This window comes from Echiichthys vipera (genome assembly GCF_963691815.1).
Source record: "Echiichthys vipera genome assembly, chromosome: 1".
NCBI classification, from domain to species: domain Eukaryota; kingdom Metazoa; phylum Chordata; class Actinopteri; order Perciformes; family Trachinidae; genus Echiichthys; species Echiichthys vipera.
The window spans coordinates 8,442,826-8,467,199 of record NC_139826.1 but is presented as its reverse complement, the minus strand read 5'-3'; the positions used below and the strand labels follow the sequence as shown (position 1 = coordinate 8,467,199).

At 40.1% G+C, this 24,374-nt stretch overlaps 1 protein-coding gene across 1 annotated transcript in view; it reads left to right on the top strand.

The window, feature by feature from the left end:
- Positions 1–24,374, top strand: part of LOC310947763 (neural-cadherin) — a gene marked incomplete at both ends in the record, with an annotated part of 416,747 nt that overhangs the window by 142,717 nt on the left and 249,656 nt on the right. Inside the window, 3 exons of the mRNA XM_083914685.1 lie at positions 2,117–2,321; positions 9,688–9,799; positions 21,095–21,344. Of these exons, the coding sequence (XP_083770811.1) occupies positions 2,117–2,321; positions 9,688–9,799; positions 21,095–21,344 (567 nt within the window). The remainder of the gene's footprint in view (positions 1–2,116; positions 2,322–9,687; positions 9,800–21,094; positions 21,345–24,374) is intronic.

Here is a 24,374-nt window from a genome sequence, read left to right as displayed (position 1 = left end):
AACCTATCAAGTGGATTTTCCAGTCTGTTGTATTCGCTAATCATCAGGGCAATTTTGTGAGGGTTGGATAGCACGTCTAATAAATAACAAGCAACAACCCGACTCCACCCCTCTGAATGTAGTCACTGCTACTCTGGGGGATACTCTGTACAGAAATGTACTCGACTTGACTGCTCTTCTCTACTCTAAACTTCACTTGGCTCTTAGATCCTTTAAAGCTATTCTAACCTTTCTGGCATGTCTCACAGCGTCTCGTTTCAAAGTCCCACCCTCTTCCCCCTGCCTGACATCTGACGCTCCCTCCTCCCCCAACATGTGTGTTGAGAGAGAAGTGCTGAGTTCCAGTGCCACGGGAAGTCCGAATTTCCAGACCTTCAACTAGGCAACGTGCACTGGAATGCCTGTCAAAGTAAATCCTCTTACTATTGAATTTGAGGAAGCGACCTATCCTGAATTTGCTAGTAGGAGGTTTCACTTTGACAGGCATTCCAGTGCTCTTATTATCATATTTGAGAATTGAATGTTGATGAGTTTTAACATCTGGTGGATTTCTTTTTACAATTCATTGTGCCATACGCTTATTAGAAGCATTTTAAGATGACAAAAATAAAGTGTAAAACTTCCACAAAGGTAAGAAGAGCTTTAATCTACTACATAATTTGTCTCTTAATATAACATAATTCCTCCCTTCACTTTGCTTTTAAATGATTCAGTATACTCTATACTTCTCTACTATTTTGCTCTTCTCAACTTTAAGATGCCTCATAAGGTCTTAGCCATGGTTCAATGATGTATTATGAATGGACTTGTGTTATTATTTTATGATTATTTTATTGACCAGTTTTTCATTTTCAGTATGTGATGTAATGCACAACAGTGGCTCACAGTTAGTTGCAATGAACAGATGATCAGTTTGGTTATTTTTAATGGGATTTTGCATACATCTGTCATGTCATATAGATATATACAGATATATAAGACTCAAAAACCTTTATTTCAACAATATGTTTTACAGAGAGTAATGCAACACAAATACATACATCATAACACAACACAGCACAAGATCCATATCTCCTACTCTGTCATCATGGATATCATGAAAAGAAGATGCAGTGACATAACATCGGGAGTTATAGTTTGTTTAAAAAAGCAATACCAGATAGAACTCAAGTCTTGCAGAAGCTCAGAACAAACTTGTTGCAGGAAAAAATGACAGAGCTCTCGCTCTGTTTGATTCTAGGCCGCTCAGCTCTTCTTTTCCATCTGCTGTACAGATATATGTCTAACTCTGCCCTTAATTACTCTATTACAGTCCATGTTGCTCTACATATTTTACCCAACTCCTCTCTTTCCTCAACTATAATTGATAATAATAATAATTATTATAATTAATGCTTAAATCTAATCTATTTCCCTCTACTCTGCATATAGAAGAGTATGCGTTGCTCTTCTCCAATTTGCTCCTCTGTGGTCAACTCTGTACTTGCCTTTTCCACCACAGGAACTTCAACAACCTCTAACTTAACATGCAGCCATTGTCAGCCACTTCTCAGAAGGGGGTACTAAATTCACGTTTGAGGTAGGTTAGCTTTACACTGCAAAGTAAGTGACTTTTAGATACAGGTAATATTGGCTTTGCTGCTAGCACTTCAGAATAAAAAGAAACAAATTGGATAAAAATGCTCATGCAGTTTGTTGCCCATCATATTCTTCCCCTGCATCTGCTTGTTTGACGGTAGGATGCTGAGAGAGCGAGATCGACAGCTGCTGGTGGATCCCTCGGGCCAGCCTAGCTGTCGCGGGGAGGCAACCAGCACTAGAGAGCTGGACTGCAAGGCAAGCAGTTCTGGTGCTGGTCTCGCTTTTAAAAAGACTTATATCCAAAATGTTACTGTTTGCCAAGCAGAGTGGAAACTCAAAGCAGAACCCAGAATGAAAACCTTACAGTTCAGTCTTCAGTTCAGGTTATTGGTTGTTAGACCTTATCTACCGTACATAATTCTTCTCTACACCATACCAACATACAACACATACCATGCAGATACATACTCTGCTCACTTCTACCCTACCCTTTCCTGCCCTTTCAGTCAATGGCGCAATCTTTATCCCTCCCCAGCTTCCTGGTCACGCCTGCTGTGTCCTTCCAGAAGAAACCAATAAGCTACAGTCTTCTCATCAATCCCAGCAGTCTCTTCTCCATCTCGACAGAGACGGGTGAAATCAGCCTGACCCGCCCTATTGACTACGAGAGTGACCAGCATCGTTACTTGCTACTAGTGCGAGCCAGTGAGGGCCTGGACAGCATGAGCAGTGCAGCAGAGGTGTGTTTGTGTGTGTGTGTGTGTGTGTGTGTGTGTGTGTGTGTGTGTGTGTGTGTGTGTGTGTGTGTGTGTGTGTGTGTGTGTGTGTGTGTGTGTGTGTGTGTGTGTGTGTGTGTGTGTGTGTGTGTGAAATGTGAATTCCAAGTCACATTTCCACTCTTCAAAACGTCTCAAGTTTGACACAGTATGTACAACATACTGCAAACAATGTCTGACAAGTCCTCAAATTAATAAGTCTTCTACAAGTGGGATATTGTCTTTTACATGTTTCTCATGCAGCATGGCTGGCTTTGATTGTAAAACACTTCTTGGAAAGAATTGTAGGTAGTTGGCTTGAAGGCAGCTGTTGAAATGTGGTGAGCAGTGGTGATTATGATGCATCTTGCAATAAAGTAACCACGCATGGTCATAAAATCCCAGTCTACTCTGAAATGTCCTTTAGCTGAACATGTATTTTAGCTGTGAGATTTAATTTTATTGATTTACGGTTGCTGTATAGATGGTAATAGTTGTAAATCTTGCAGTTAAAATTATCGTTTGGTTCTTTGGTTTGTTTTTTATTTAATGGGAGGCATTTTTAACTCATCAATGCTACATGGGTTGTAATGTGATCTTTTAACCTGAATCATTTGTCAAAGAGCAATAAAATCCCCAACCTAAAGGACAGTACATGTACAGTTTTAGTCTAAGAGTACGAGTAATGTCGTCGGTTAAACCCAAATAGACTTGTCTTTCTGGAATGACTGCTTTGGAATTCCCCATCACTTCCTTGTGTTGTCAGGAAGTGAGAGAACAGCAGCAGACCGCTTCAGGCATCGATGCATCTGGTCTGGTTTCGATCATCGGTCTGGCCTCAGGCCAAAACATGCCCTGCTGAACTGATCTGTCCTCAACTGCTCTGCTCTGGGTCCCTATGGGATACAGGGCACTAAGAGCCAGAATGAAGAGAGAGAAAAAGAGAAAAGTGGGAGAATGAGAGGAGGATTGCCAGATTCATTGGTGAGAAGAGAAAAAAGTAAGAAAGAAAGAAGGAAATTTGCAGGGAGTTGGTATATGTGCCCTGTTCTGGCTATACTCCTGCCCAGGGTGGTAAGCCTCCTCAGCCCTGTGCTTGCCCTCAGGAGCCTGGGTATGCTTTTTGAACATCCTCATGTACAGTGTCCCACCAGAGCACAAAAGCCAGCATCTTCTCAACACAATAACCCCTGCCCCCACAGCCACCCCTCTGACTTTGCAGTGTAACACCACCAGATACAAACTATGGTGTGTGTGTGTGTGTGTGTGTGTGTGTGTGTGTGTGTGTGTGTGTGTGTGTGTGTGTGTGTGTGTGTGTGTGTGTGTGTGTGTGTTGAACACTGAACATATTGCTTTTGATACACTGGTGTTTCTTTGAAGACATTGATTTCTTATCATAAATTTGTTAAATTGTCTCAAAGATATATGGTATTTTACTTGAAAACTAGTACTCTGCAACTCTGTTCACTACTGTAGATGTGGGTGGGTATAATTTATCTTTCTTCTGAAAAACAATGATAAAACAACAACAACACTTAAAACTCTAATCCTAATGAATGTTTATAACTGCTGTATGTCTGAGGTGGTGGTCGGGGGGGCCGTAGGCGCTGATTAGCAGCCACGCTTCCGTCAGTCTGCCCCAGGGCAGCTTTGACTACCATCGTAGTTTACCACCATCATGTACGTCCGTGTTAATAAATGGAACCTGGACTCTCTAAAGCACATTGAGTACTGAGAAAGACACTATATAAATCCAATCCATTATTATTATTATTATTTATTTCTCAATTTTTAATTGAAAGACAAACTTGTCAGCTATGACTTGGCTCTCGTTCTTAGGCCTAGTGTCACAATAACAAAATTGTGACTCTAATACGATACTTGAATAAATATCTAAATACAGATACTGAACAATACCATGGCAAAAAAAACTAAAACTGTGGAATACCATCGTCATTATTAAATAAATAAATATGCCTATGGAATAAATAAATATGGCCATGAATAATTCTGAGATTAATAAATTATATACATACATATATATATATATATATATATATATATATAGAGAGAGAGAGAGATAGATAGATAGATAGATAGATAGATAGATAGATAGATAGATAGATAGATAGATAGATAGATAGATACATGACTAAAGAAAAATGGTTTTATTTGAGAAAAATATTTTTTCAAAAGGAATATTATTTACTTTTATATAGTAATGTGTAATCTGTTATATTGAAGTCAATGAGGCATAACAAGAATTAGCCAGTTGGTGCACCCTGCTGTCCCTCCACCTCCTTCCCTGCTGCTAGGACAGTACTTTGCTGGAAAGTGAGCTGATCCTGAGAAGCTGATCCAGCTAATTTGTGTCTCATTTGTGGTCTGATAGGAGTAAAGTCATCAAATTCATTGTCCCATATCGCCCTTTTCCAAGCTATAGCTGACATTTCGCAAAGACAGACCTCCAGTTTTCTGTATACATCAATGGTGGAAGCAGAGTGCTGAGCACTCACACTGCCCCACTGTTGCACATCATCGCAAAACATAAGAAACCATTTTTTATTAAAGCATTATCATTGTTTAAGTACAGGTACTAATAAAAAGGGGTATCGTACCGTTTTTAACAACAACACAGTATTGGCCTCATCGGCCTTGTGAGAGGTTAAATACCTGGATCTCCACACCAGTTAGTTGGACCAGTCCCAGCCTGGTCAGATGCGTACATGAACTGATGAAGCCTCTTGGATGAGAGGTGAAACGTCTTCCTAGACAAACAACCAGTCCAGTTGTTTTTGACTGAAATTGCTTTGAGGATAACGATGACCTGGACGAATGAGAACATTCACAGGCTTAACACAGTATTGCAATAACTTTAAGTAGTGGTAGAGGAATTAAATTATGACTGTAGTTACAATTGCTGTATGAAGCTTTGTCTATTGAGCCTTAGATATGGTATGTTTTCGTAAAGATATAAGGGAAGCAAAGGCTTCATGGCTCAATACCTAAACTATAAAACCTGACCTATCCTGGAGCTACTTATTTCACTGGAGCTATCCGTTCTATGGTTGTGACTGTTTTTTTTACACAATATTTACAGTTTCTATGCATTCTGTATCTCTTGAAAGTGTGGTATAGGTTATAAAAGTATTAGTTTTTAGGTCAAGTGGATTCAATTACATGACTGGATGGTTTCTCAGCCCCCGCTCAGGTCTACCCCGGTCCTCTTCTCACCTCAACAACCATGCACTGACCTCACCTTGGTTTCAGTTCATTCATAAATGCAGACAAACACTTAACCCACAACACATATTTTAGTGATAAGGGTTATCATGCAATGACCATCACGGCCTCAACAAATCCATCTATCTTTTCCGGCACCTGAACTCTGGCAGGCTCATGTTACATAGGACAACCAAGAGAGAACCTGTGAGCATGCCAGAATTTCATTTTGCTTGTGTGCATTATGTTTGCTTTTAGACAAAAATGGAGCTGTCCTGAGACTGCTTGAATTTGTGACTGACAGCTGAACTGCTTATTTTAAGTTTGTCCACAAATACACATTAGAATTGCTTCCTTTTTTGTAAACGGTTGATGTTGATCCTTTAAGCCAGCATTTCATTATTTAAGAACCCCCCCCCCCCCCCCATTCTCTTATTAAATCATTCATAGAGGGGAGAAAAAATTAAAACATTAATTTATTTTCCAAAGAAAACATACCACAGATTCAATTTGTGTAGCTGTCTCTTTTTGCATTTGATTTTATTCTGCTAGATATCTGTCTCCGTCTGCCAAAATAGCGAACAGAGTGCACACAGTATTTGTGTGGACTGGAGTCACTGAGCATGACTTTAATTTGCAGGTAGTTTCCAAGTTTCTCCCTCCAGGAGTGATAGCTCATCGGCACCATTAGTTACCTAACCAGCCTGAGACCTGCCTACAGCTGTCCTGTGTGTGTGTGTGTGTGTATGTGTGTGTGTGTGTGTGTGTGTGTGTGTGTGTACGTGTGTGTGTGTGTGTGTGTGTGTGTGTGTGCGCCCGCACACGTACATATGCATGTTTTTGAGCTCATCTTGCTTTATTGCAGCTCACTACCCCTCACTTCTTTTCCTCAGTCTTGTACACATGTCTACTTTAGGTTTATATGCTTTGCTGAGCCCTCATTATTCCCTGTCATACTGGCACACAGGCTCAATCACTCTGCCATGCAAACACACACACACACACACACCGGCAAACACACACACATTACCTCAGGGAGTCGACATGGTCAGATATCATTTTGTTGTCCATTGCTTGCAAGCTAATCTTTGCTGAAGGATTAACTGATATTACAGAACTTCATTTTACCTTCCAAGACTTAATACCAGTGGTATTTACACAACTCACACTGTGTTTTTTTTGTGTGTTTTTGTGTGTGTGTATATGGAGACAAGTTGTGCGGCTGGGGGTCAGAGAGACTCTCCTGCCAGCCATGTCCATATTTATTCCTTCTGAATGCTGCAAGCAGGCAGTCGACATCTGGTAGAAGATGTTTGTTTGCCTTCATGCCCTTAATGAACTAAACAGCATGTCAGAGTCTCACGCATATACACACCTACATGCTCACACCATAAAAATCCATCTTTGCACACTGATCCACTCCCATTTTTTTGCTCAGGGCTTCTGAAAAACTACACAGGATTGCGCTCTCTGCTGACCTACTGGAGGGATGTACTCTGCAGTAGCTTACTCACTGAGGTGGGCTAAATAAACCAGAGGGATCAGGGTCAGGGCACATCTTTGGAGAAGGTTTGGATGAGGCTTCCTTTTGGTTAGGGATAGGGTTAATTTGGGTTACTCACAGATGAAAACGACTCCAGACCCAAAGAAAACCAATTCCCGATGCCGCCTGAAGTATTAATCCCAATTGAAATTTTCAGAACACCAATCCAGTGTGACTTTTAATCTCCAGCATTTCCCCTTGTAATTGCCTGGGCATTTTTACATGTAGATACAGTAACAGCATTACCAAAACATGTAAGAATTAAGAAATGCAGTAACTCAAACTAAATGCTTCATATGTATTCCCAATGCAGTTTCACATGAACCTTGAAACCAAATAAATTTGCAAGTTCATGTTTCATTTGCTCTGGCAAAGTCTGGTCGCCTCTCCCTGTGAGACAGATTTCCAGCTGACCTGCCTTCAGGGTTTAACCAGCTTAGTGATTGGATCCGGAAAAAAGGGATAATAAACAGAAGGAATAGACCTGGGGTCCGTTTAACAAAGCAGGTTTAGTGACAACTCTAAATCTGTTAACCTTGAAATGAGGGAAACTCTGAGTTTTCCGTTTCACAAAGGGAGGTAACTCAAACCAGAGAAAGAGGGGTAACTCTAGCCTGTTTCACAAAGAGAGGTAACCTAACCTCTCGGTCAGTTACCATGGTAACATGCTCTCTGAAACTAACCTGGTCGGGGCCAGGTTTTTCTCAGAAAACCTTGAGTTTCTCTCTGTCTCCGCCCTCTTTCAGCCGAACACGGTGTTTGATTTCCTCATTCATTCAGTCAGCGGGCGAGTTTTGGCGTAGTATAGTTCCGTCTGTTTTTTCAGAAAATCATTGCAAAAATCAGTCATTATAAGTTATATTAGGTGGTGACTATTTTCACTACCATGGCATTTCCTTTTGATAATGATCCCGTGGATGAAGATGCAGCATTACTGCACAGAGAATTAAATATTCGTCGGGAGATGATTATCAAACTATTGATTATAGAGGTTCTTGCATTTCAGGCAATTATCTTTTTGAGCGGTACCGTTTCACGTCACTGTCCATCATTTACATACACAACCTCATCCGTCCTTACATTTCCAACATTAACAACCAAAGTCATGCTCTCATATCACAGCAGATATTGTGTGTTGCGCTGCGTTTTATTGCAAAAGGGAGTTTTTTTATACAACATATAAAAATCAGTCAGTATGCCTACATTAGAAGTTGTATTAGGTGGTGAATATTTCCACTACTATGGCATGTCCTTTTGATAACGATCCCTCGCATTATAGGTGATATTCTGGATCAGAAGGCTGTTGTTTTCGACCTATAGGAGTAGTTTTTATATATATCTATATATAGATATATATAGATATATATCTATATATATATATCCTGGTAACCCACAACGGCCAGAACACTGGTTACTTACAGTCTTTAAACTATTTTATAGAGTTTAAATCACAAACTTGGATAATAGTGAATACAAAACAACACCTTTTTGTATGTTCTGTGGAAATATACTGCAGCCATAATTACAAAATGAATGAAATGGATCTTTTGAGCAAATTGAATGTATTTGACTTAGTGTTTCCTTAATATAATCCCAGCTTTTCTTGCAATTTATAGGTTCAAAAGTGTGTGCTTTTAATTGGGTTACCGGTATATAAACTACTCCTATAGGTTGAAACAACAGCCTTCTGATCCAGAATATCACCTATAATGCGAGGGGGTGCATTTCACGGCGGGGGTGCTGAATACGCACAACACCGTTTCATCACAGTCCACCATTTACATACACAACCTCATCCGTCCTTACATTTCCAACATTAACAACCAAAGTCATGCTCTCACATCCCAGCAGATATTGTGTGTTGCGCTGCGTTTTTTGCAAATGGGAGTTTTTTATACAACATATAAAACAGCCACTTACGGTAATTTTTACTTTACAATGTAAAACTTGCTCAAAATGAGGCGTCACCATGAGATTGTGCCGATGTTTTACCTGTTTGAACAATGTTTTTATGTTTCATCTTAAGCTGCTGCCAAGTGCGCTTCTCCCCCGTGGGAATGCACCTAAATTAAAATAAATTAATAGACTACCACTCAAGCAGTTTCCCCTGTGATATTATTGTGATTGAAAAGGACTACATTTAAACTTACGCACTGACCCGAGCAGCAATGTTCTCCCGCACCGTCTCCCTCTCTTTTGCTGCTGCAGAGTTTTCACTAAACCTGCTTTGTGAAACGGGCCTCTGCTCTTTTCCAGACCCTTGTGCAGAGTGAATTCAAATAGCTGGCAGAAGGGGGTACCCAGTCTAATATCCGTATGCACCGTGAAACACCCCTTGGAAAGCAAAGACCGATGTCAAAAGATGTTTGGCTTTGATTTTTACCTTTAATATTTGTACGCCACTGGATTTGATGACTACATATGGCTGCGAATGACATGTGAATTTGTGTGTTTTAATGCTACATTTAAGTTAAAAGTCTGTGATGAAGGTTAGACTTTGACGTTTACTCATGCCCCCCCTTCTTTGACATCCTCCCTCTCTCCATCTTTCAATCTTCTTCTCTCCCATCCTCACTTCTCTCTCAGGTACGAGTTGTAATTGTCGATGAAAACGACTGCGTTCCAGAGTTCCTCCAGTCCATTTACAGCAAGGATGGCGTACCAGAGACTGTGACAACAGCAACATCCCTGCTGCAAGGTGAGACGTCTGGACAAATCTCAAAACATTGTGTCCCCCACATAACCCCCCATCATTGTTAAACTCTCATTAGTTTGTCCTGCACATCATCACTGGGGGCACTTTATTTTTTTCCCCAATACCATAAAATGCCATTCCCTACCTAAAAATGAAGTCGTTGTTTTTCTAATTTTCATACTTGCAAAGGGAATTGGAGATGCACTTTTGTGTTCTCTAACAATCATAAAAAAGTACTAAAGGAAGCAGCTTTTGTGTTATTTTACTAATTTGATAATTAAAAACTCCCACGCAGTGCTAAAAATCTGAGGGTGTTATTGTTAAGGTTGTTTTTAAACACTCCTGATAAACAATACATAATGCATAAATCGTGATGTAATTGAAGGGAGAAATGCTGCAGTGCTGTGTTTGTTTGTTTTTTTCAGTCTGGGTTTAATGAATATCCTTGTAAATCACAAGAGGAATTGTGTTTTCTCTTTGTCCATATTAGGTCACTCTTCAAATGCTCCGAGGGAAAAAAAAAAAAGGAAATAAAGGCCCTAAAAAATAATCTTTAAAAAAAGAAAGAGTGGAAAGCCTGCTTATGAATTACTGGAAGTAAAGCTAAACCAGGTGCAGCTCAGTGGGCTAAAGTGTGTCGATGTGGGGGTTATGTGAATGTTTGAGAAGCCCTGCTGTAGTGACTTTCAGAACAAAAGAAGAATGGCTGTGCTTTTTTAACATTCATGTGTTTTGACTGCTCAAGAGACTGAGCAGGTACTCGTCAGCACTGGCAGCCGTGAAATCACTAGCACTTCAATCAGTGCAGCTGCTGTACCGTCTCCTTTTCTGTAACGACCCTATTTCCACACATAGATCGCTTAAGTGTCATCTTAAGTGAGGAAAAGGTAATAGTTACTGTTGTGGGTACAACTTATCCCAATTCGATCTGTCACAGTGTGACTTAACGTTGAGAATCCCTCATTTTTAGGTTCTGACAGAATTCCAACAAAACTGAAGGCAAAGCATTTCACACGTTTCTTCCCCTCGACACTCTGCATAACGACCACACATTCTATCTCATATACATTTGACATTTTAAAAAGTGTTATTATTTATCCAGATTGCATGACAAATAAACAGAAAGAAGAAACAATAACAAACAATATTTCCACTGAGACTTGACTGGATCCTTGAGTTCCGGACAGTCCCTTTCAACTTCTTAACTAAAACTAATGGCTGATCTGGCACACATCTGTTTTATGATGAATCAGGCTAATATGATTGCATTTCACTGGTTCAATTTCATGTCAAATTTGATTGATTATTGCAATCATTCTCATCACTATCATTACCCCCCTTATTCAAATAGCCATTTTATAAAGGACAAAATTAGTTCAATGCAATGAAGAAACAGTGTCATACTAGAAGTCACTTTGTGTCATGCGAAAATAGTCATACTGGCCCTCATTTATCAATCTTGCGTGAAAATGGGCGCAGATCTGAGCGCAGAAATGGACACACGTGTGATTTATGAAACATTCATATCTGACTAATCTCAGCGTCAGATGAGTGGGCCTTGATAAATGCGGCGGCTGAATTTGAACGTCATTAACATGTTACGCCCTTAAATATTCCTGGTACGGAGGCCTCGCCCACTGAGGTCAAACACGGAGAGACGAAAAACTGGTTAGAAAAAAAACTTTTCGGACACACAGATCGGCATCCTGACATCCGAGATGGAGCAAAATAAACATGTGCTTTTTGTCTTAAGAGTGGAATGAAAGGGGCCCTTAAAAACGCTGTATGGAAAAGAATAACGGAGGCAGTCAACCCGAAGCAGTGCTCAACTGTGACCCGTGTGCGTGTGTGCGCACTGCTGAACCTGCGCTCTTGCTCTGTAGCGGGGTTTGCCAGCGGGGTTATTAGGTATTCCGTTAGAGGATAACCTTTGTCACCTAGAAGAACCATACCAAGATGTTAATCATCTGATACCTTGTTTGATTCAATGCAATTTATCGAGGATAGCCATTAACCGAGGAGATGACTTTGGCTCTGCAATGCGCATTCCTGCATCCGCGCGGCAACTCATTCATTCATTCACTTATTCATCTTCAACCGCTTGTCCCTGTCTGGGTCGCGGGGGGCTGGAGCCGAGCTGTTTTGAAATATAAAAGAATCGTGTGTGTCCCCTGGCCACCTGGCCACCATGTTTAACAGCGATAGCTTGGCATCACGAATCACCTTTACATTTATCGAGTGGTAGTTTTTGCGATTGATGAATGCGTAATCATTCATGGATGGTGCCTTCAGACGCACATGAGTACAATCAATTGCTCCAACCACAATTTTTATTTTTTCTATTCGTTTTAAGAATCCGTTTTGATCTGTTCTTAATATGTGACTGCTTATGCTTAATGACAGCTGAGGTTTGTTAATTATTTTCAGCCAGATTTTGCTGTGCTGCACCGCAAATGCACAGGCTCAAATTTGCGTACACGATCTCAGACCTGACAAGAGATTTGATCGTATCTCCCGCTCACGTCCAAATTGATAAATGCAGGAGTTTGCGTGGAAATGGTCGTACGCACGTTTTTCTGCCGTACGTTCGTTTGATAAATGAGGGCCAGTGTCTTCACAGCTGACATTGCACATAGTGAAGATAATATAGTTGAGTAAAACTGAAAATGAAGTTGTGGAAATTAAAGGAAAAAGTAAAGTCTGCTTCAATCATTTCTTTTTTTACTTCCATGAAATGTTATGCTATTTCGATCTTTCGAAATTATAATACAAGTTTAAAGAAATAGCTTGTATATCTTTTTAACAATGGCCCTGTTCGGAGAGAACAATGGACTTCCTGTGCACAGAAATTAAAAGAAGGATAATTCAGACCACCTCAGAATGTGGTCTGAGAGATCGGATCTTAATGCGTCTTAATCCGCGTTCAGACCAGATGTGGCTAGGTACAGCTCGGCATGCTCAGCCTGCAGCTGTACCCTACTTCGCTAAATGAGAAGTTATGCTAATAATAACCAGGGAGCTGAATGCTATTAAAAGAACAGAAATGAGCTTTCAGATGAAGTGTGTGTCTCTTAATTGTGTTGTAGTGAGATCAGGCCATCAGTGATTTAACCTCCGAAGCCGTACAGGGTGCTGCCCTGTCTCTTCAAGTTCAACTGTGTAATTCACCTACGATAACATGTAACCCAGCCCAACCAGTTGAGAAATCAAGTCAGGAGAAGCGTGAGATGATCAATCACACACCAAATCCACCCCCGAGATTACTCCCCGACCCTTTCGGCTGAACCGCTGCACAGATGTGAGACTCATGCTGAACCCCAGAGCTCACACCTGAAACCTCGGCCGAACAGTCACAGCAACCAGTAGCAGACTTAACACCATGGGTCTCAAAGGACCAATTGGATGTCAGACAACTGACTGACACTGACTCAGCTCCATCCCCAGCATTGGTTCCACATGTGGACAACATACTGACATTCTCACCTTCAATCTCTTGTCCCTCCCCTGAATCACACTGACCCCCAACTTTGAATAATGAAACAGGCTGGCCCACAACCCCATCAGCTCCAGGGTTGGAGAGGGTAGATACCCAACGGCTCAAATCAGTTGCAGGCTCCCCTTTACTGACTAAACACTGCTCAGTCATTTCGGCAGCCTTGTTCACTATTATCCAGCAATGTAGAGGACATTACCTAGCAGCAAGTCAGCCTGTACACCACCCCCAAAATAGTAGAAGCCTAAGCACATTGAAAACCACATTCACATCTGTGACACTGGGATCGGTGCAACCATACCTTGGTTACATCCCTAGCTTTGCCCATAAGTCTGTTCATAACCTCTTCGACATCTCCTGACCCACTCTGTCTGGAAACATAACTCTGCATTAGCTTCTTCAACTCGGAGATAGAGTACTTGTCTAACCCATCTCCCCTAAATTAGGGTGGAGAGTTGACTCAAGGTGGAGCCCAATATGAAGCTCAACTTTGATGCATCATTGACAGTGCTTCCACACTGTTCTGAGTACGGGACATGCTGAGGTTGGTCAGTGATTACCACAGATGGTTGGTCAGGAGTTCAATTTTGGTCTGACAGACTCTCCAATTTCAACTGCAATTGACCTAATCATCTCAGCAAGCAGATTGGCAGAAGAACCTGTGGCTGAATCACCCGTGATTTGTGATGAGAAACTTATTGGAGACATTTCCAGACTAAATGGTACGGGTCCAGCCTCATCATCACTGAACCTCCGTGCCTACCCCCTTCCACAGTGGGATTGAAAGACCTGGACCAGTACGCCAGTGTGGACCTCATTAAAGGGACTCGATAGGCCTTTTTAATGAAACAAAAATGGTAAACATTTGCTAAATTGTCATTATAAAACACCAGAAAAATCCTTGTAAATGCTAGTGCGTGATAGAGGGGGGAAAGTTAGAGTGAGGGAGTTGGGAGTATGGTGTAAGAGGCACAGCAGGCACTCAGCTTTCTGCAGGTGTACTAAAGGAGGTGAGAAGTTTCACCCTGCTGTGCAGCTGTGTGTGTGCCTACCCATGTGCATTCATGTGTTTGGGTTGGGAGAGTGTTGTCGTAATTCTGTGTTTAGCTTTGGTTTGAAAGAATAAAAAAAATCTAAATGAGGAACTCCTAATATTAAAAGTTCACACAATTAAGAATATTTTAGTGTTTCCTGAACATACTGTATCTGTTTATTATATCTGAAACAAAAGATTTATCCTAAATCCGTTCTAGGGTGTCTTTTTTTCAGATGTGAACAAAGGCACTTAGCTTAGTGAGGTGGAAAATGACTCACACAAGGCGCTTCTTTGAAAAACACTGCACTGTTTTCTCATTAAATTTCAAAAATTCTTAAAACAAAAATGCTTAATTGCATGTTAAAATAAAAACATTGAATTTTACCCGATCCAGCTCTGAGTACACCTGAAGCTGAAGAGTTGTTTTTTCACGACTTTCTTGTTTAGAAGGGTTAAAAGGCACAACATTAAATTAAATGAGCTGGGAGAAATGGGCATCCCGCACCGTTTTGCTAAATCATGTGCTAGTAATCCCACAATCAGTTTCATTGTGAGAGTAGACGAATGTGTACTTCGTCAAGTTGGAAAAAAACTGCAGAGCGCCAGGCAAGCCAATTATCTCGCTTTCCATAGAGATCTGAGGCTCCTGCAGTTTCCATCTTGAGTACAAAATCATTATTTGCCAGACAGGAATGGGAGATGTGACCGAGATGCACTGTGCCCCCCTATGTTGTGATGCCAGCACAACAATACTGATTCAAGATTACAAAGGGACTTGCTGAAAAATACATGTTCAAATGGTGTTGTGAAGACTGCAAATCTGTACTTAGTAAATTAAATATTGACTCATATGTGACATGTGTTTGGCCCCTGCATGGGATTGGATGCCAGGTAGACACTAGTACTGAAGTCCATTTTCTACTCATTGCATAGGATGAGAGGTTATTCATCACTTTACAGCAGCAAAACGGCTGCATTTCAGTTGTAATTCAGAAAAATGTCAGTCCTTGTAACCAGGACTGCATTGCAGAGTAATTACCTAAAATCACTTCATCCATCTTGCAACTATGACCATAAATCTAAATCACAGAAATTACAAACACATGATTGGTAACATAGAAAGGTGTGAGGTCAATTCTGGGCAAAAATGTACACACCTGATTTGATGTAATTTTTAGACGTGCTGCATTTTTTTTCCTGTCAAAAAGAAGACAGTGAGACATAATGCATATAGAGAAACTACTTTTGCAGCAATAATTATTATAGCAGTTGAATGTCAAAACACCCATCCTGCATACACTGTTGACAATACATTACAATGTTGTTGTTTTTTTTTGCTCATGTCATTTGGGATAATTCCAGCTGATCAACTAGCAATTAATCATTTGGACTAATAAGTCACTAATTCTTAGGGCAATTCTATCCCCCCAACATCATAATCTCTACAAGGACCCACATTCTACAGACCCACCCAATTGACCAGACCATTTGTCAACTTTATAGTATTTCCAACCTGAATTTCATCAGTGTCCCAATTAGTAATAATGGGATGCTCTTCTGACAATGTGGTTAAGGGCACTTTCATCTTGCAGCTATGTTCTTCATAAAAATGTAACAGCTATAAACATATGTTATATCTTTTCTTTAATTGTGTTGCCTACATTATCTCAAATGTCTCCAACCATACGCAAACCTAGACAAATCTGTTATTTTATTCAAAGACATGCAGCTAGTTCTTTCATTGCCAGTCAGTGGCATCATGTAACATTTAACCCCCTTCCTTGCTCGAACACCTGGTGTAAGAGTCACAGGAATTCTTCTGTCAGAAAGCCAAATAGAAAACACTACCGATACACCCATCGTTAGAGAGTTATTGTAAATCACAATGTGATAATTATTACAGAAATAAATAATTTGTTTTCAAGGTTTGCAAATTACATTATTAGTTAATGTTACGGAAGCAGCTACCGTCAGATCCATACAGCGTAGCTGCAGCTAGCTGGCTGCTGGCTAATGTTATCTAGCTTGCTTGCTTGTTAACCGGTCAGCTAGTACCACAAATAGAATCTGATTCTGTGAGAACTAGAATTAGAATGTCATGATATGAATTAGCGTTGCTAAAATTAACATGAACACAACTATAATACATCATTGTTGTTTTGTGTTTTGTGTGTAGCTAGTAGCTACTAGCGCGGTTTGACACGGACAAACAGACACACACACTAAACTATTATGCCTACCACACCATGTGAGGGCTACACAGTCCTTCAAAAGGCAAATAAAAAGATTGCTGACATGAAAGAAGACATCCGTTGCCTCTCCAATGAACTGAAAAAGAAGGACTCACTCCTGTCCAGTTTCATGGAAGTAGCTTCACAGCAGTCCAAACAGAACAGTGAGGAAAGGCTACCTAACTTCTGAAGTGGCTGCAAATTTTATCCAGATTTTACAGAGCACTCCTGCAGAAAATTTACCAGCACCATGTGATTTTATTGTTGACAATTTTAACCATAAAATAAAATCAAGGCTGGACTTGGTGGCTCCACTCTCAAGACCGACACCCCAATGGAGAAATGCAGAAACTAAAAAACTAAAGAGAGACTGCAGGAGTGCTGAGAGGAGATAAACAAAACTGACAGTTCACTATAAAATTTTACGTGGACATCTCAAAACATACAATAACGCAATCAAACAGTCAAGAATCATTTCCATAAACTAATCAACGAACATAAAAACAACCACAAATTCCTCTTCTCCACAATTGACCTTTTAACAAACAAAAATTTTAATAGATCCTCCAAAACACCAACTGACGCCCTTTGTGAGGACTTTGCAGACCACTTCAGAAATAAAATCAATGACATCAGATCGAGTCTTTTACCCCAACAGATTTCCAATGTTGACACACCTGGATCATTGATTTTACCCGAGGAAACACTGGAGAGTTTTGCCCTGGTTGATGCAGGGAAACTTGGTTGAGTCCTCTCCCAAGTAAAGTCCACAACCTGCCTATTAGATCCAATTCCCACACCATTTTTTAAAACACTTTGTCGACTCTTTGAGGATCAGCTTTTATACATGATGAATTGCTCTCTTCAGAAGGGGGTCTTCCCCGCCTCCTTTAAAACGGCGGTGGTGAAGCCCCTTCTGAAGAAGAGCAATTTAGATCCCAACATCTTTAATAATTATCGGCCTGTATCCAACTTACCGTTTTACTTACTTGTTTTCAATTAAAATAAAAAGTAAATTACTTTTTAATTGCAAACAACATTTTTGAGAAGTGTCAGTCTGATTTCAGGGCAAACCACAATACAGAGACAGCCCTTTTAAAGATTTTAAACAACATCAGGTGCAACTTGGATAACAATGAACTCACAGTCTTGGTACTACTGGATCTAACCGCTGCCTTCGATACAGTAGACCATCACATTTTATTAGATAGACTGAAGAACCTGGTCGGCCTCTCTGGTACTGTTCTTAACTGGTTCATTTCTTTCCTCACAGATCGACACTTCTTTGTAAGTATGGATACATGTTCCTCAGAAACCCACAAAATAAAGTGTGGTGTTCCCTAAGGGTCAATTTTAGGTCCAACTCTTTTTAATCTTTACATGCTTCCCCTTGGGGACGTCATCAGGAGGCACGGCATCAGCTTTCATAATTATGCTGACGATACGCAACTGTATATCCCTATGTCTCCTGATGACACAGGGCCTATTGATGTCCTTTTAAACTGCATTTTAGATATCAAGACATCGATGGCAGGGAGTTTCCTACAGCTCAACCAGGACAAAACAGAGATTTTACTCATTGGTCCTGAGGGCCAGAAAGAGAAACTTTTACCGAAGTTAAAGAATTTTAAACTATCACAATCTGTAAAAATTCTGGGTGTGATTTTTGACTCTGAGCTCAGTTTTATTCCACACATCAAAAATATAACAAAAATAGGTTTTTACCATCTTAAGAACATAGCCAGAGTCCGCCTGTTTCTCTCTCAGGCCAGCACGGAGGTGCTGATGCATGCTTTTATCTCTTGTCGTTTATACTACTGTAGTGCCCTGCTCTCTGGCCTTCCCAAAGAGAGCATTTCGAATCTACAATTATTACAAAACTCAGCTGCATGAGTGCTGATAAGGACCAGAGGGCGGGAGCACATAACATTGCATTGGCTCCCCGTGCGTTTCAGGATTGATTTTAAAGTTATTCTACTAGTTTTTAAGTGTTTTAACGGTCTTGGGCATTCCTACCTATCTGATTTGCTTTTACCTTATCGGCCAGTTTGGGAGTTGTCTCTGTTCTGGCCGCGAGGGGTGCTGTCCCGTGGACAATTCCGGCCCGGGCGACTAGAGGGCTCTGCACCTTGGTGCGGAGGCTCCTGTCTGCCCGGGTTGGGGTGGTCTCTGTGGTGGTGCTCCCTGTGACCTTGGACTGGGAGGTAGCTTCCTCTAGCCTCCTCAGGTCTCGCTGCCTGGCCATGTCTCTGTAGTGACAGCTAGTGTTTGTGTAGGTGTGAGTGTGTGTGTCTGTGTGTCAGCGTGGCTGTGTGTGTTTGTGTGAATGTGTGTATGAACGTATATATATTTGTGTATGTCTCTGTGCATGACTGTGGGAGGGTTGGGTTCTTTTAACTTTCTTCTCCTGATTTTATTTGATGTTTCTCTTTTTCTGTTCATCTCTGTAAGGCACTTTGCCATACTTTCCTGTATGAAAAGCGCCATATAAATAAAGGTTGATTTGATTCAATTGATTTGATTTGATTTGATTTGATGATCATCCGTTAACATTATTTTTGAGTGAGACACTGATTTTTACTGCAATGGTGGTTGACAAGAAAGCAAAAGAGAAAACTATTATATAAACTATACTATATTGTACATTTAATACCACAACACTTTGCAATTCAAGTCAATTGATTTATTATGTACAAAATAAAATTGTACCTTGTACCGATGTAATAGAATGAAACAAATAATTTCAATAATTACTGACTGTTTATAAGCTGTCTTTTAATGATCTGAAATTTTTTTTGTTGTTGACATTTTTTTAAATTATAAATTTGAAGTGTTAATTTCCCCAAGGCTTTAAAGCAACAATGTATAGTTTGTTGGTTGAAGCAAACAATAATTGTGCGTGTTTGTGTTGTGCATGTGCGTGTGAATTTATTCATGACATTCAAAATATAGCCAAACCAAATTAATCGAGAGTCTTGTCATTAGGGGTTGTGACGCTTGAAAAAATATATATCCACGGATTAATAGACTTCTCTTCGCCATGGAAGACAATGGGAAAAAGTCATCACATCACAACTCCATTCGGGCACCGTCAAAATTTGCAGTGTTAGTTTCTTTAAGCAATATGTTGAAGCAAACAATACCTGTGTGTGTGTGTGTGTGTGTGTGTGTGTGTCTGTCTGTCTGTCTGTCTGTCTGTCTGTCTGTCTGTCTGTGTGTGCGAGCGTGTGTGCATGTGTGTGGTGCATGTGCATGTTTGTTTTTGTGTATGGGCACAATCTACTGTAAATGCAATGTAAGGTGTAAGCTCTCAATTTGTAGCCAAGTGAGTCCTGGCTCCATGGATTCCCAATGTGTATTGTAGAAACAGAAATGTGGCAAAATGACGGTCCTTTTAATATGTGGTGTGCAAATAACACTTACTCCCCTGAACTAAACAAAACTGAACATTTAAGTCAGTGGGAGCATCACTTGCTTTTCAGTCTTTACTTTGGTCACATAGCATGGGAAGAGAATTAGATATTCTGTGATCATGTTAAGCGCCTTTGCTCAAATACAAGAAACAAGACAAAGACTCAACTCTTGATTATTAAGAGAACATATAGTTTCTTGTTTGATTCAGCTGCTATTTCACCATTACTTAAATAGGTATGCTTTTTTGGCAAAATCACAAAGAAGTCTGTCTATGAGATCCTATAGAACCTGTTAAATGTTTAAATATAGTATTTGAAATGTTGAGATACAGTCACTTAATTGTTGAAAAACAACAGTTAAAGAATTATTGATATACAGTCATTGAAATACAATCATTGGAAAGTTGAAATAGACTACATGCATCAAATCGTTGAAATAATAAATAATAAAATTGTAAACTGGTTACATGTAGACATTGCAAAACCTTAAACGTTTTGGCCAAATTGATGCTAAGCTATCCCTTGATTGAAATGTGTTTTATTAGCAGTTTTCAAATACAAACAAAAGATAGAAAGAAAGCTCCACCTAAACCTCTGCTGTACAAAGTAATTTCACTATCCATCGCCATGAAATCCTCATGCTGTATTAAAGAAAGTTCTAGTATAACAATTACATATATTTTAATGAAACAGCATTTTACTGGTGTATTTCATCTCATTAAGTATCGATGGCAGGTTTGTTAGAAGGGTTAAAAAGCTTTCACATTTTAGAGATCGGACAGAAGTGGTAACGTTGATGATCTTTTTCTACTCTATGTCCCAACTAATTGTATGCCAGTATTTTGAGACTGAATAACAATCATGCTTGTGTAGGCCACATTCATCAAGTGACCACGATCAACATCAGCAGCCTTGTTTTCACAGTCAGCATAACTACATTGAGTTTGAATATACCACCAGAAAAATGATGGTAGTGCTGGAGAGCGCATGACATGAATACACCATCATATTTGTCTATACTTCTTTGAGAAAGGGCAAAGTTGGGATCTACGGGGCCACGGTTTGGTATTTGTTTTGTCCCTCTAACTTGTTTTTTCTCTTCCCCATTTCTGTTTTCATCTTTAGTGTCGGCCAATGACTGTGACTCTGAAGAGAATGCAGAGTTGACTTATTACACCCTGAGTCCAGACTTTATCATTTCCCCTCATGGGACCATCTTTCCTGCGGGGCCTCTGGACTATGAGAGGCCCAACCACCTGTATGAGTTTGTAGTGATGGCCATCGACAAGGGCGAGGTCCCTCGCACAGGCACAACTACAGTACGGATTCGGATGGCTAACGTCAATGATGAGGCACCCGAGTTCTCCCAACAAATGTAAGTAAGAGCTGAGCTTCTAAACTCCCAATTCTCATGCAGTGTTTCAGTTTGTAGGAGATCAAACACAATGGAAAGAGGTTGTCATGGGATGCAATGAAGCGTTTACTTTTGACAAAAAACGCTGCTATTATACGCTCAGCTTAGTTTCCATGCGGGTGAGGGTGAATAGGAAAGACTGACCCTCATTGTGGCAAGCAGGGCCACATGACAGCACCATGCTACATGAAAATGACTGCACTTTCAAAAAGGGTCCAACACTTTGAATATGCTCTCATAGCTTTTAGATAATGATTCACCCCTTTATGTTCAAGTTAGGGCAAAAAAACAAACCTCAACTAGCATTAATAAGCTGGGACATAACAGTTTAAACTCAGCTGGTGTAGTTCAAAACATGTTACTGTCTATGTTTTAATCTTGCAGGGATATGTGTACCATAGTTGCGTGGATGTAACTCCAGATTTATGAGTATATGCTGAACATGTTCAGGAAGGAACCAAAATAATGCTTGTATGTTTCTCTCCTTCCATAGCGTTGGATAACCGATGATTAATAATGGTGTAAAACATAGAACTGCAATATTTCCCCTGAAAATAATCTTGATATAAAAATATCATATTGTGACATCCTTAACTGTGATTAATAACTATGTTGTCTAAACTGATAATTACAAAGACATACCAACTAAATTTTCTCAGAAGATCCAACGTCAAATATTTTGAGGGAATGTCATTAGAAAAAGCCTTTTTTTTCTTTTATATCACACTCCTCTCAAGATTAAGCTCCTCTGAATGCCACGATGATACAACCTGGTTGGTCTGCAGACATCTTGGGTGTATACCAATCACATTTCTGAGCCATTGCATACAGCCGGCTTTTCAGATGTATTCTGAAGAAATGGCACCGATATCAATTGATTTTGAAAAGCATCATTAGATGCAGTCCTAGTTCAAGGCCACTGTCTGTGAAAATGATTCGGTTATGGCTGAAGGAGCTAATGTGGCAGTTGCATGTGCTCTTCTCTCATTGTGTTTAAACTAACCCTTTGATTTTCTGTCTTTATCGTGTAAAGACACCCTTAAAAATATAAATGAATGCATGTATGGTGAAAATAGAAAGAGGTTAAATAGAATAACTAAAGACTTTTGGACTTGGCTGTCAAACACTTCTCCGCCAGTGATGGTTGGAAACCAATTTATGAATGATGAATATAAAATTCGGACCAACGCTGTGAGAGAGAGAGAGAGAGAGAGAGAAGTAGAGTAGAGTAGAGTATCAGGTCAGCTCCTCACAGCTGCCTCCCAATTCAACATTGCAGCTGCCATTACTCTCACTCCAAGCCCCCCCCCCCACCCGAACCCAAAGCGCTGCCGTGGTGACTGCATCTTTTAATTGGTTGATTTTCTGGCAGAGAGCAAGGCAGATTGGTGAGGCAGGGTCAATCAGCCATGCCCACCCAACACCCTCAGGAGGCCCTGGGCTACTTCTTGCGTGTGTGCTTGTTCCTTAGTATGTGTATGTGTATTCAGTAACAGAGAAAGTCCAAGCAAAGTGCGATGTTGCAATGGACAGAGTGATGTAGCTAGAAATTGCATTCATGCATCTGATATGCATGTCTTTGTGTTGTGTCGTTGTTGTTGTATTGATTTACTATCAGCATCAGCAGAATAATCATCCAGTTTCTTCTTTAGCCCTCAATCCCTCTACTGCAGCTTCCACAAAAACAGTACTGCACATCATACGATGTATCACTAAGATATAAACACACAAATGCACCGCATGCTTGTGCAAATGCATTTATATTTACGCACATACACACAATGACAGGAATAAGCAAACACATCTGTTAACATCTTTGAGGTAATGGATACAACAGGGACAGTTTTGGAGGATGATATTCTTTACTTTGCTGTATTCGCCAGTGTGCATGGGAGAGACTGTGCATGACTTTGTTGAGTCAATGCATGTGATGGATGGGGACAAAAAGAGGGAGAGAGAGGTGATTAAATATGTCATCATGGAGGCAGAGTTCTGTCCTTTTTGCATATATTCTTGGATTTGTAAGCATGTGATAATGATGCCTGTGTGTGTAAGTGGGTTTTGCCAGTTCAGGGTGAATGTAGGCTGTAAGTCTAAAAATTGTACTGAACAGTGTTATTTTGAAGTGGGTCTCAATCCCCTTGCAATATCCATTTGGAAACTGGCTGTGGTGTTGATGGTGTTATTGACTATCAGTGTAAGAAAGCAAAACGAAAAGAGAACAACTTGTTTTTTCATGTTTCCAAGAGTTCTACACTCTTAGATGTACCTGAACCCTGCATGGCTCTTACTTCCTGGTGAGTGACAGAATAGCCACCTTTCATCTATGTGCTGTCACTTTGCTCTCAGGACCTTATTACTGTATCTACCACCACCTGCCTGTTGCTATGGAAACCACCCTGGGAGCTTTTCTCAAAGGTTTCATGCGTGTCTTACACGCAACTCATATTTAAGGAATTTTTTTTTCATGTCTGTAGCTTTTTTATAGGTATCTCCAATCAAACATCTGTTTTTATATAAGGATAACTTTCATACCAATACTGAACATTAAAATTAAAAAAAATGTTAAACATGTTTTTGTTGAGGCATGCACATTTGAGCATACACAGACAGTTACTGTTGCTATGCTTGTCAGGTTTTACAATCAAGTACTCTATGTATGCAGTTCACAATGACAATGGTGGCAGATTTACCATTTAACATTTGCTGTTGTTTTTAAAGATGTGTCCTTGATTTTAAATAGAGATATACAAAAGCAGGCTTCTCATTTTTAGTTGACGCTAATCAGTTTGCCGACTGAATGAAAAATGCCACTGTCAAATCTTATCAGCTGCTCCTGCTGGCTCACTAATTAACTTCAGTTCTCAGAGTTGGTTGAAAATGCAGTCTTCACCTGATCATGACCATCACAACTCAACAAAAGTTTAACAAGTCAGCATTCTCATTAGTTTATGATGGATGTTAATAGGAAATAGCCCATAAATGGAAATA